Source organism: Sprattus sprattus (genome assembly GCF_963457725.1).
Source record: "Sprattus sprattus genome assembly, chromosome: 11".
Classification (NCBI taxonomy): Eukaryota; Metazoa; Chordata; class Actinopteri; order Clupeiformes; family Clupeidae; genus Sprattus; species Sprattus sprattus.
Window position 1 is genome coordinate 14,563,760 of NC_137909.1, and position 14,030 is coordinate 14,577,789.

Genomic DNA, 14,030 nt, shown 5'->3' on the forward strand with positions numbered 1-14,030 from the left:
TCTATTTGGAAGAAGGAACACACGCTCGTTACGTCACATCTAGCGTCAGACGGCATGGTCAGCACTTGAAATATGTGCCGCTTTGATTTCTCACACGAGGAGCCTGGCAAATTCAGAAACCCCATTGCCAATATAATACATTTCTGTAATTGTAATTTATGAGTATTTACTAGTTAGCAGTAGATTCTCAGCTGACCTTCTAATTCTGTCTTGGGCGTCCTGATTTTATATTCCCTGAGGTCACTACTTTACTTTAACAACATGCCTATAGCTTAGTGTGAGCACAGTTGAATGCTTCCCCTGCTGGTTAGGACTGGGCACAATTCAGCAAATACTAGCGTATGTTTTGTCATTCAACAAGAAACAATGCTTTGTCATTCAACAAGAAACAATGCTTTATATGTTTGGCTACACAGGCTTACACATTTTATTTTATGCCACAGACCAGTACCACCTGCAACAAAATTATACTAACCAGCAGCACCCATTTGACTCCAAGATCATGCTAGTGTTAATACTGGTCAGTGTATTTTTTCCAAGCAGAACATTCAGAAACCTGATTTGCCCATCTATCATATTCGCACTGTGCTGTCACATAATCGGCAACAGCACCAACATTTCAGTCAACCAAACACAGTGCTATGCAGTTTGTTGTGGTATTGTCCTTCCACTATGAGATGTACACATTTCAGTTAGTTATACGTCTGTGTCTATCAATATCCAAGCCTTTTTGGCAGACTACAAAATGACAAAAGACTACAAAAACCTAATAAGGACAGCTTAGGGTATTTCCTAAACATTTCCTATGAACATCAATCTCCCTCACTAAGGGGTGGAGCAATATGTTTATGGACACCACGCACATGCTGACACTGGGAAGACTTTGTCCTGAGTTTAGAAACAACAAAGCATGATCCCTATACTTATCTTATCTCTGTTATCTCTTTGCTGTCAGAGGCTGGCGGTGAGATATGGGCATTGATGGGCCTCAGATGACTTGAGGCAGGCAAACAGATTCTCCCCTGACTGCCTGTGGGGATGCTTGTATGCAGCCAGGTCGAATAAAACCAGAAGTTCGTGCCTTTGTACTGTCTTTTTATTGATAACATATCGATAACATCTTACTTTAACTTTTAGAACACAGAGCACATTGGAAGAACAGAGCAGCAGTAACAGGAAGAGTCAAGAGAAATACAGAAGTCATTATAATCTCGTTGTCGTCTAATTTGACAGGATTCACATACTCTCACACATCATGAGATTATATACAAAACCCCCCTTCAAAAACGAGAAACAAACTCATCTCAAAGGCTCAGCATCAGAGAAACCATAAGCAAACCAACTGAAACCAAAGAGGAAAATAGGATTAGGGATCAAAGGAAATAAAGAAACACTACAAATAGCTGTGGCTTGGTGTTGTAAGAGCAGCGAGGTGTCACTAAAAAAGGACAGATTCGGCACTAATAAACTCTTTCCTCTCTCTCAAACACACACACACACACACACAAACCTTTGTTTCGTCACTGGCCTGGGACGTAACACCATCATTTTAAGAACACTCTTAACCGCAATAGCAAATACTTTGCATAACAGTGTGATCCAATTACCAACGCCATGGGGATGTACAGGCAAACTCTGGTATCTGGTTGTCCTAGAGAAGAACTTAACAAACCAGTACTGAATGACACGTCTGGTGAGTTTGGAAATAATCTCACTTACTCATCAAGCTTGCTGATTTCACATCCATTTGTGAAAACACTGCAGGTCTTCCACATTCATGGCGTGTTCCTGCAAGCAACTTTCTGCAAGGGCCAAGGTGAAGTGGTTTATGTGGATGTCTGGCGCCCTCTGGGGGTTGCCTTTAAATCTAAAGTCTCAGCAATGGCTCTCTGAACAAGGGCTCAGAGTAATCTTTGGACCGTGTCCATGATAACCCCCGCCAGAGCTTCAGTACTATGCTCAGCATTGAGAGAACCTCCAAAGCATGCAGTTCTCTAGCATCATCCCCACATCTAGACACACAATCTCCCATGATGCACCTTCAAAGCCAGCATGACAAGCCTAAGTTGTTCATGCAGAACAAAAAAAATGCCTCATTAAGACTCAAGTCCTCCCATTTAATATCTGTGACCAACCAATCCTGCTCTAACAACAAGAAACCCTGTACAAAAGCATGCAATACAATCATTGTTACGTCTTATGCCATGATAGTCGTCATCATCATCATCTTGAGACAAAAATAGGTATATGCACGTACAAAGTTCAGAAAGGAGATAAGCGAGGATCATAACTCATCAGCATTCAGTAAAAAAAGAAATGTTAACAATATGAAATAAAAACACCAAATGTATTATGTCGAATTTCATGCAAATAGATGCCACCTATGTCATCACTACATAACTGTGGTTGTACAATATATTGAATTATTTTAAAGTTATTTTCAGCTGTCATATTTGATTATTTGCACGGTTTAACACAGATAGGAAAGGTAGAACAACACTATAGTATGTCAACATGCTGTTTCAACTGCTGTTCCGAGGAGACAGAGGGCGGTTGAACAGATCGGGAACAAATGTGGCCCTTATCTGAGCCAGAGCTGGATCCACTGCTGATTCCTCTGCCGTCTATGGGGGAGCCAGGTCCTCCACCCCCCACCCAAAGAATTAAAGCAATAGGGTTCAACATGACAGAAAGAAACGTCAAGTTTCACAGAACAAAAATGAAAGGGTTTTAAAAAATTCACAACAACGAGCCAGTCAGTGAATTTGCTTAACATTTCACCAAGTCAACTATTCTTCAGTTATTCTCTCTACACAGAACAAATCTGCCTCCGTATAAAACAGTACAAACTGTGCCATCTAGCAGGAAGCTCCCACATAATTTTATTACTTATCTCCATAGCAACACATTCTATTAATCTTTTATCTCCATATTGTCATTACATTGTGGCATAGGAGCACACAAGAACATACTGTATGACTTAATAAACAGACACACACACGCACACACAACCTCTGTAAACAAACAAACATGGGTGCTATAGTTGTGTGCGTGTGTGTGTGTGTGTGTGTGTGTGAGTGTGGTCGTATGTGTGTCTTAACTTAACCATCAGCTCAACTCACAAAAATCCTGTGGGAAAAATAGCTCTCTAAAAGCTGATCCTTTTATACATTCTTATTAGTTGTACTTATTTCATATTTTTCTTCTGCTTATTTCGCTATAGTTTGCAGCAAGCTGCTACTGTTTTCAGCACCTCTTACAAATATGAAACTTCTATTTTTTCACATTGAGACGGGCAACAAAAGACTTTCTTCAGGTAAACAAGTGTATAATGCCCACAAATACCGCATTGAACCGTACACATAAAAAACATAAACTATCTACCTTCTATTCCATGAAAAAAAATATGGGGCGAAAAGATTCCCACCCTGCATTTACAGAATAAAGACAAGCAGGAAGTAAAAAGGTGATATTGATGAGAAGGTGCCTGAGAGAGGGCTGGCAGGGTACATGATTTCTTCAAGACACTCTTTCCTCCCAATAATCTTGCTACTTTCTAAAGAGGCTGCATGTCTCCTCGCTCTACCGCACTCCATCACGGTGGGCTCAGTTATGGCGTGTTCCCTTCTCTTATTGCTGCACCTAGACTGTTTATAACAGTGTTACACCAGAGATATTCTCTAATGTCCATCCTATGTGTGTCTGTTCCAAGACATCAACTTACAAATCTAACCCTATTACTTGAAATTACCCCTAGGCAATAAAACCTTGTAAAAGTACCATACAAACACCCAAAAAATAATTAATTTAAATCCTAATACTATTCAGACTAATTAGACTTAAATGCACCTCATGAGTGTGTCCAACAGTAAGTGTATTTGGGCATGGCATTAAGCATCCAATGTACATTGATCTGCGATGTTCTCTCATACAAAAACCTCCTGGAATCATCAAGCTTTAACTGGAAGCAAAGATAAAGAACTGCAGCTGTTCAGAAACAGGATTCAGACAGTGTGTTTAAATAAAACACACAAGCATGAGTTATTTTACTTCCATCTAACTATAGCTATGGAATCCTAAAGGAATTTGATGTTGAATGGTAGGTTCTGTTGTAGTCATGGTAACACCAGAACTATCATAACTGTACAGACATAAGTGAAACATCCTATTTTGAAGAGACTTAGACTGGACAAAAGCAGCCCTTTTCAGCTGCATAAGCACACAAAGATGGCGATTTGGGGGGCGGGCAACAGTGAAACTCTAAAGATCTTTCTACCCTCAGCCAATCTTCTACCTGTCTGAAGGCCTTTTCCATGATGCATTCCTTCCTTTCCTGAGTCGTGCAGTTCAGTAGTCTTAATGGCTTACATAGTGTGTAAAATTCTAAGTACATTTCATATTACTCAAGCACATTAAAAAACAGCCACTAAGAATAATACTGAAAAAAACATGCACTTGAAAATACAAACAAAAACAAAAACATTTGTTTTTCTTCTGATAAAATAGGTTTACCACTGGCATCAAGAATTTTACCATTAAATATACAACAGCATTACCAATGATTATGAAACAAGTAGTAATAATAGTTATAATAATAATAGTAACAATAAGAAATGTAATAATAACATGAACATCATTTGAAGGTTCTAATATTTTTGATGCACCTTAGTCATGGGATGTAACCCTTCCCCAGTGAGATTAGACAGGAGAGCAGAGGGTGCGGTTATAGGAGAGGAACGCAGAACACAGGTGTGGTGAGTCTTAGACTGATATGTGTGCTCTTGTTCCTACCAGGGAAAGGGGGTGGGGGTGGGGGGTGTCTTGGCTTACAGACAAGGGGGAGGAGAGTGCAGCTGTGTTGCGCTTCAAGGGAGAGTTCATTTAACGGGACAGAGGCCAGTGATGCTGCAGGTGTTGCTGGCCAGGGCGCTGCAGTGAGACTCCAGGCCACCGCGGGGCGATAAAGATAGACTGTGTGCATGCATTTCCTGGACAGGGTTGGTGCAGAGCTGGAGGGCAGGAGGCCCATCCGTGGAGGAGGCTCCCCAGCCTTGCACTCGTTCTCCCCTGTCCTGCGTCAGTCCTTCTCTCCATCTCTCCATCTCCTGTCCAGCACACCAGTCAGATGCACCCACTGCAGCCCCTGCTCTGCAAACACACCTACACATACAAGCACACAAAAAGACGAAGATCAGCTGCTGAAACCCCTCCTGGGGATAGGGGCTGGGTGTGTGTGTGTGTGTGTGTGTGTGTGTGAGAGTGTGTGTGTGTGTGTACCTTCACTGTAGTGGGGCAGCAGGAGCTCCAGAGCAGTGGAAGTGGATGTTCTGCCACTTGGAGTCGCGACGATGCCACACCCTGGTCTCCTCTGATTGGCTGCTGCGTGGCCTGCCCTGGCCATCCACGAACTGTGTAAGGCGGATGTAGGCGATGCAGGCAGCATCTTCTCCAATCAGGTGCACATGGGGGTTCAGGATGGTGGTGTGGATGGGCTTACTGTTCTTAGACAGCACTGGAGAGAGAGACACAGAGAGGGGATGGGTGAGATCAATGAAAGACAGGGGGAGGAGGAGGAAGATAGAAATAGGATGATAGAGACAGTGGCAGAGTGGAGGAGAGAAATATTTTACAGTTCCCTATTAAGCATACCCATACTCAGAGAGAGAGAGAGAGAGAGAGAGAACAAACAAAAAGAGTGATTGAACAAAAAAAATTGAAATAGAGCAAAAGGTATGGGAAATTGAGGGAGGCAAGGAGAGAAAACCAATGGAAAACAGAAAAGGAGAGACAGAGAGAGAGTGACGGAGAGGTTGTAAAAAAGACGGTCAGTAAGGCAGAGAGAGAAAGAGAGAGAGAGAGATGCAGATGATTTTGTAAAATCCCAACAAGCACACCATATTGCATATCACAGAAGGATAGGCACTACTGTTCTACGGTTCTGTTAGGTCGCACATGATTGCTCACAGTTTTCAAAGTAGAATCTGTGAAAGTCCATTCCCTCCACCAGGTTCCCCAAGGCCTCTGGCTCGAATGAGGTCAGCCCAGGATCGCAGATCTTTCTGTAAACCAAAGAGATCATTTACACATCACATCACAGACCAGCAGACCCAGCGTAATGCATGCACCTCAGTAAATCTTCTTTCATGGCGAAAAAGTCTTATCTGCATGAAAAATACTTATATAGCTAAAAGTGTTCCATGATGCTTTGCTGTAGTGCATGATATGAGAAGGTAAATAATACAGTGTGTGATTATTGAACCTAAATTAATGATTCATATTGTATTCATATACATGCTACTAAATAACACATACGGGTGTCTAATGTAACTAAAATATAAATGATGCATACTGTAGTAGATACTGTAGTGATGTCAGGGATGCATGCTGTCAATAAATACTGTTATGGATACATACTGTAAGTACATGAATGGATACACATCTTAAGTACATAAAATATGTGGATTCATTATATAACTAAAAATATGTATTTATATTGTCACGGGTTTATGCTGTTGTATGTTGTTTGAATATTATATGTATAACAGAGTGATGATGAGGCAGGCGTCTCGTCCCCATCATTCTGTGCGACTCACGCGTACGCCTCGAAGTCTCCATTGTTGACAGCCTCGATCAGCTGCTCTGTGATCTTGATGATCTCCTGCTTACGGGCTGAAGGGGAAACAATGCGCAATTTACAACCAGACAAAGCCACACCAAGCTCTAGTTTATCTCCCATCCGCCCAGGAGCCCGTGTCTGAGCGCAAGCCTGGAGCAAAACATCTCTCATCCGCCCAGGAGCCCGTGTCTGGGGCTTATCGGGACTAAAAACCTACGTCTTTCTGACAGGCAGGCAGGCAGACAAAGATGCAAAATCAGGCAGTCGCTGAGAAGAACCCACAAACCACACCATTCTAATCCTGATACTCAACCATCCAAAGGGGGTGTGAGTTTGGGAAAGGCAGACAAACAAGTTGATGTTCTTTCCTAAAACGAAACCAGAGAGCACTATGGGCCTAGAATGCATACATGTATGTACATGATGTAGATTTCATTGGATCATACTGCAGACCTGGTGACCACAACTCTGAAAGACTCCACCTTCAGGGTTCCCACCCATTTCCATTGACAACATTTCAAAGCTTTTCCATTCATTTTCAAAAACTTTTAATGAATCTACTGAATTTTGTAGGTCAGGAAAATGGTATTTCCCAGGATTTTCATGACTCTGGGAACCCTGCACACACACACCAGGGTCCAGTCCAATCGCGTTGGCAAGAAAGGGCCGCATTATTTATGTCTCTCAGACACGCTAATGCACATACACACACGGGTTGAGGGGATTGCTGACGTACTTACCTTTCTCCTCCTTATTCATGCTTCTCTGTCTCTCCCTTCATTTCTAGATCCCTTGGACTTCTCAAAGCATCCTACTCACACACACACACACACTGTTACACAGGCTCATGAGCGACAGCCTGGGGTTTCCAATCTTGCTCACACACGCAGGTGGTTGGATCTGACCGCAAACACCACTAACTCAACAGACACCGACACCGTCCGGCAATCATAGGAAGCTTGTTCAATCCATGAAATTTCCCCTCAGTGGCTCTCATCCTGACATGTATCTGTTTTCACTTGCCCTTCCTCTCTCTTCCTCCCTCTTTCTCGCTCTCCCACAGGGCTTGCTGAGCTCAACATGCTATTCCTGTCCCTTGGCGCTTTGGGAAAGATTTACTTCCTCCCTCCCTCCCTCTCTCTCCTCCTTTTTCTCTCCCTCGCTCATTCCTTCCTCTCCTGTAGTGAGAGGGCTTAGCAGCATGAGGCCTGACATGTCCTCTCCTCCTCCTCTACCCCTTGTTCACTCCATACACAGCAGGTCTCTACTGCACACCTCGCCCACAAGAGCCCCCTCTCTGTCCATCAGACGGGTCGCCTAGCTTTCTTTAAAGAAACAGAAAACACACACACACACACACACACAAACGGTCAAGGCTGATAATGACAAGCGGGTCATGCTCTGGGTGACTCACACCCTAAATCCCTCGTTTGAAGCTCAGTGCAACAGCAGTCTGGATAGGAATTTATCCTGTATAGCGCATGCACACACACACTCACACACAAACACACATACCATCATCATCATCATCATCATCTTAATGCAAAAAGAAACACACACACACACACACACACACATTCTCTCTCTGCTTCTCTCACTCACACACACACACACACACACACACACACACACACACAGTACTTCACAGTAAATATGCATTTCCTCTCACATACACACAGACACACTCCCATACACACAGACACACTCCCGTCACACACAAGCATGCGTGCCCACACAGGCGTCTGTCTTTCTGTACTCACACTGTACGTTCAATGAGGAACCAGAGGGGGGCTGGGAGGGAGGAGGGGGGGCTGTGGGCCGAGAGGTCTCCATGGCAACTTGGGGGGCCGGGGCACGGCACACATTGCTCACCAGGTCTGTGAGACGGGCTGGGGTGGGGATGGACGGGGAGGGGGGGTGTTGAGGTTGGTGTGTCCCAAACAGATTCCGATTCCGGGCAGAGCCAGGAAGAACACGGTGAAGAATGGGAGCGGATGGTGAGGGGCATGTGACATCACAGAGTGATAATCAAGCAACAACAGAGAAGACGCATCTGACTAAACAGGTGGAGAGGGTCAGAAGGTGAGAATGAATAAGGAAGATACAGACTTGGAGGAAAGAAACTGGGAGTTGAAGCAAAGAGGATATTAGGCAGTGACATTAAGTGAGTCCCACAGTCACTGAGACAGAGAGAAGGAGACAGGACCAGCAGTAACAAGGACACAGATTGCAGAGAGAGAGAGAGCTAAGGTGATAGACAGATGAAAGTGAGATAGGGAGAGATTAGAGTGATACAGGGACATTTGAGAGTGAGACAGGGAGAGAAGGAACGTAGAGAGAGAGCTAAAGGATAGAGAGATGAGAGTGGGACAGGGAGAGTGACAGACTTAGAGTGATAGACTGAGAGTGAGTGAGTGAATGAGAGTGCACACAGTGCTGGGGTGGGGTTCAGTGGTTCTGGCTGTAAGCGTTCAGATTCTGCTACTCACTCTGCATGGACGGGGTGTGAGCCGACTGCGCCCCTCCCTCTTTGTCGCCCCCCACAGTGGGACCTGAGCTCCTGCGCATGGAGCCCAAGACGTCTGACAGTTTGGAGGCTGGAGACCAGATGACAGGGGGGAAGAGGGGTACCAGGGAGGCCACCCCAAAATCACAGGGGCAATGGAAGGCCACGGAGGGAGAAATTCACAATTTAGAGCTTTTCGAGTACGAGGGGGTGTGCACAAACCCAGGCAGCTTTATGCAGTGGGGGGGGGGGGGGGGGGTTTGTCAGACCTGGAGCTGGACATGCAGTTTTAGTGTTTCACTGAGTGCATCTTCGACCAACAGGTGGCAGCACATTATAACCAGTAGGAAATGTTACGCCCAGAGAGTCAGAGTGCATTCAGGCATTTAGGGGACACTAGAACATTGTGCTGAAGTCACAGAAAGTAGGCCTACACTTCAAGTCAGTTCAAGTACTACTATGTGCATTTCAAAGACCATGCCTATCAAAGTAGAAAGCTGGATCTATCTCTACCAGAACATCTCTAAACAGGTGCATTATTTAGATTATAATGTACAGTCATATCCATCCAGTGTTTTAGCTATTTGGAGATAAACATTCCAGTGTAAGAAGAAACTCATGCGGGAGGCTATCCAGGAAAGCTATAGCGTGCTCAGCCAACTTGGCATCAAACATCATTCACTGTAACTCTACAAGCATCTTGAGCGATTGGTCCTTCCTGGCGTGCCCAGTGGGGTCAGCTTGCACTTCTTCAGGTGTTAGTGCCTTAGCTGTACTTCACCAGGCAGGACCAATCAAGCGCAGATCATGTTTCTGAAAGCTGGAGAAGAAGGCTTCTTGTTCCTCTGATCTTGTGCTCTTGTAGTCCAGTGAGGTGATCAGAGACCCGTCGTGCTAGAGTTTTAGGTGAGAGTGGGGTGCATGAGGTCAAGCTTGCCTTAATCTAGGGAGCCTCCGAGGCTCATTACAAGGGGGCAGAGATCCCAAATGACAGCCGACACTGGAACATCTCATGTCAGACCAATGCCAGATCTGTTCAACAATCTGCCAGAACCTCAGCACATTAGGACCAGATCCATTAAAGAATGCTACGACTGCAGCAGATCAGGTCCTCATCAGTGCTGGATCTTTCCCCGAGTAAGCTGCCCTCTGGGATGTCCACTAAGATGTGGGGGTGGGGGTGGGTTGAGCGGGGCGTTTATCAGGCAGGACCAAGAGCGTGCATCGCAGTTACAGGTAAACCACTCACAGAAGATGACAGGGGCGGCAGCCGCAGCAGACAGGCTGGAGTCTGAGGAGGACTTTACTGAGCTGCTCTCTACAGCCCTTGCTGGTAGAGCCCACCGGACACACACACACACACACACACACACAGACAGACAGAGAGAAAACAACATTGAAAAAAAGGAAGAGGATAGCTGGAGAAACATCAGAGGAAGAGAGAAAGAGACTGGAGTCACGGGATAACAGTGAAAGGTAGGAGAAGACAGTTGGACACAGGGGGAGGTGACTTATGAGCTCAAGAGAAGATGTAGGTGCTCTCACACCATCAACCAAATCCACACCATCATCAGTTGGGCCAGGCTGGGCTGGGTTGAGCTGCCCACTGCGTAACTATGCCCACTCCCAAGGACCAGGAAAAAGGCATCCCAGTGATGTCACTTCAGGCTCCAAAGACAGTGAATGAGATAGGATCTCCTCAGCAAAACACTCATTAACACATGACAGAAAGGGACCTCATTATGAAACTAAACACTAGCAAACTCGCACATTCAAGGACAGATCTCACAATGGACGCGAAATCACACCCACAACACCCACCAAACTCATTTACCAAGAAACACATCTGATTAGAAAAAAAGAGAATAATCATCCCATTGAATATCACTCTATCTCAGGCAGCTATTAATTTAACTTTTTTTCTTTTGCTCTCTCTTTCTCTAACTCTCTCACTTTCTCTCTTTCTCTCGCTCTCTCTTCTTTTCTATGGTGTTCTCACTCGGTTTCCTCACACGTCTATAAATAAACCTAAGGTGCCCTTGCCTTCCTCCTCCTCCTCGTCTCCTGCCAAAGCTGATCGCTGTGAATCTCAGCCAGGCGCCCTCGTCTCCCTGCTTCACTTTGAGGTAGCCACCATCACACACACGCACGCGCACGCACACACGCGCACACACACACTGCCAACAACATTGACTGGTAGATTTGCATTTATCATTGAACACACGTTTCATTCGAGGATATACTTTTTCATGAATATGCTTGCTCCCTTGGTATGGAACCGGTGATTCTAGTGTTGTTAGCACCTTACTCTAGCAGGTAATTCATGTACTGTACAGACACTTACATGTTTGTTTAACCTTAGTGTTACTCAATCATGGATGTTTCAGCTGAATCTAGATTAAGCAGAGGGATTATCAGACTTCTGCAATCACAAGCTATTAGTGTGGCTATAAATAGAGGACAGGAGGTGTTATTTAAGATTGGTTCAAATGCTTCCCCCCAGATCAAACACCCCTGGGCATCACATGGCTGTCATGTACTTCACTTAAAGTTTCACATTCACCGGCCTCCGAGGCAAACAAAGGATCCTCACAAAGTCTCTGACTTGGGCAAAGATCTGAACTAGATTGGGGCCAGATTTGTGTGAGAGGTTGCTGCCTACTGGGTGTGTTCTAGTGTGTGTGGCCATGAATCATGGCCCCAAAGGTGCCGACATGATTGTCGGGGCCTACTGGTCCTGTTCTATGACACATTAGAGGTGCTCATGTGGTCTCTGGACTACGCTCCCTGTAAGCCCTGTTCGATGACAGATGTTTGAGACACCTCCATGGTCTCAGGACTACTAGCTCTATGATAAAGTTAGAGGTCCTCAGATGGTTGCTGGGGCCTACTGGACCTGTTCTACAACTCACGTTTGAGGTCCACGCATGGTCTCAGGACTACTGGCCCGGTTCTATGATACGTAATTTGGTCTCTGGGGAGGATGGACCGACAGTCAGACCCACCTTTCACGTCCTCATCTTCAATCGTGGTGTTACTGCTGTCAGTGGACTCCTGTAGAAAAAAGACACAAGTATTTAACACTGAGCTTTTCAAGCACATAAACACACACACATATACATGCATGCACAAACACACACACACACACACACACACACACACACACACACATGCATGCACACACTCACACACACACTCATAAACTCACAAACTCACAGTCATACGAATGCACATACACAGCAACACGCACACATGTACGCACACTCACATACATACCCACACGCACACTCACAACTGTGCATGCCTACACAAATAAACAGAACTTCACATGTATGGTTCAGTTTACACAGAAGGGAGAAGAACATGGATATTGACATTAACAGCATACATGGCATAGAATTTATCACTTACATTTTGCATAGGTCAATCATGTAAGAAAAAGATCTGACCAAACTACATGAAAACTACAAACTAAATATGATAGTTTCAGGTTCCTCCTGCAGTTCTCTTACAGTCCCTCAGGGGGCAGTATTGAGCCAAAATCTATAATGATCTCGTCTTCCTTTCCCTCCCCTGACACAGGCACTAATAGGTTACATTAATCTCTGACATTTGCAGAGTACAGATGCTCAGCTTTCCCCCCACATATTCCTCATTTTGTGGTCTTGCTGCACTAGCCTTTTCTCAGACAGGAAGAGAGCAGTAACTCAGAACAGACAAGCAGGCAGACAAACGGATTAAAGTGTGTCATCACACCACACACACACACACACACACACAAACACACACACACACACACACACACAAACACGCATGCACAAACTCATTCCCATACACACACACAGTACAATAAGCACAGGTCTGAACCATGGAATGACAGAACATCATGAGCACTCAAAGGTGAGATCTGACTCTGAAACGGATCCAGCCTCGACTCAGGGGTCTAAGGCTCTAAGGAGTTAAGATGACGAGGGATAGGAAAGACAGGACTGTACTTCAATAAAATACAGCATCAACTGGCCGCTGGCTGAACTACACATAAAAACACACAAACTCATTAATGCACACACATATGCACACAGACACACACACACACACACACATGCACATATTCACACACCGATACATGTATTCACACAAATACACACTCCCTTGCTGCAGAATTAACCTCTGCTGGAAAATAGGCTGCAAAAATAAATACACTTTTAGATGTATTTAAGCTGACTCAGACTTTCCTCTCTTATTATACTAAAGATGATCTCATAAGCACAAGCTATATGCATAAGCTGTTCAGATTCTGCAAAAGCCACTGAAAAGCTTTAACAGATTATTCATATGTATTTAGAAGACTCCAGGCTTCAGCTAAAGGGCCTAATACCTCCACTTTCATCTACAGGAGACCTGTTCCAGTATACCAGAATGTTTATATGTAGCAACTGTATAGCCCTACCACTCATGCACACTTATTCGCCCAGTCTCTCGATTTCTCTCTCTGCTGATAACAGTTTTTCCTACTCAAAGTACCAACATGGCGGAAGAACAGAAGCGATAGAGGATGAGTAAAAGGAGGAAGGCAAGACTAGAGGATGAAAGAGGAGAGGAGAGGAGAGGAGAAACATCAGACCAAAATGGCAGATGAAGTGTTTGGTGGAGGGGGGCAGGGAGGGGAAGGGTGTACCTTGGTCCCATCAGCTGGGTTATGGATAACAGTGGTCTGAGGCTCCTAGAGAGAGAAAGGAGAGAGAGAGAGAGAGAGAGAGAGAGAGAGAGAGAGAGAGAGAGAGAGAAAGAGAGAGAGAGAGGGAGGAGACAGAAAGAGGAGAGGGAGAAGGGGAGCGAGAGGGTGGAGAGAAGAGAGAAAAGAAGAGCAAGAGGGAGAGGGAGAGCAAAGAGAGAGGGAGAGCAGAA

The 14,030-nt window shown here is 44.9% G+C and overlaps 1 protein-coding gene across 1 annotated transcript in view; it reads right to left on the bottom strand.

Moving 5' to 3' along the window:
* Window positions 1–4,482: 4,482 nt before the first annotated feature.
* The window catches only part of camk2b2 (calcium/calmodulin-dependent protein kinase (CaM kinase) II beta 2), a 61,407-nt gene continuing 51,859 nt past the window's right edge, over window positions 4,483–14,030 (bottom strand). Inside the window, exons 16-24 of the mRNA XM_080847671.1 lie at window positions 13,801–13,845; window positions 12,128–12,176; window positions 10,372–10,452; window positions 9,106–9,213; window positions 8,377–8,505; window positions 6,594–6,669; window positions 5,965–6,059; window positions 5,278–5,512; window positions 4,483–5,160 (exon numbers count right to left, since the gene is read on the bottom strand). Of these exons, the coding sequence (XP_080703797.1) occupies window positions 5,280–5,512; window positions 5,965–6,059; window positions 6,594–6,669; window positions 8,377–8,505; window positions 9,106–9,213; window positions 10,372–10,452; window positions 12,128–12,176; window positions 13,801–13,845 (816 nt within the window). The 3' untranslated portion in view covers window positions 4,483–5,160; window positions 5,278–5,279. The remainder of the gene's footprint in view (window positions 5,161–5,277; window positions 5,513–5,964; window positions 6,060–6,593; window positions 6,670–8,376; window positions 8,506–9,105; window positions 9,214–10,371; window positions 10,453–12,127; window positions 12,177–13,800; window positions 13,846–14,030) is intronic.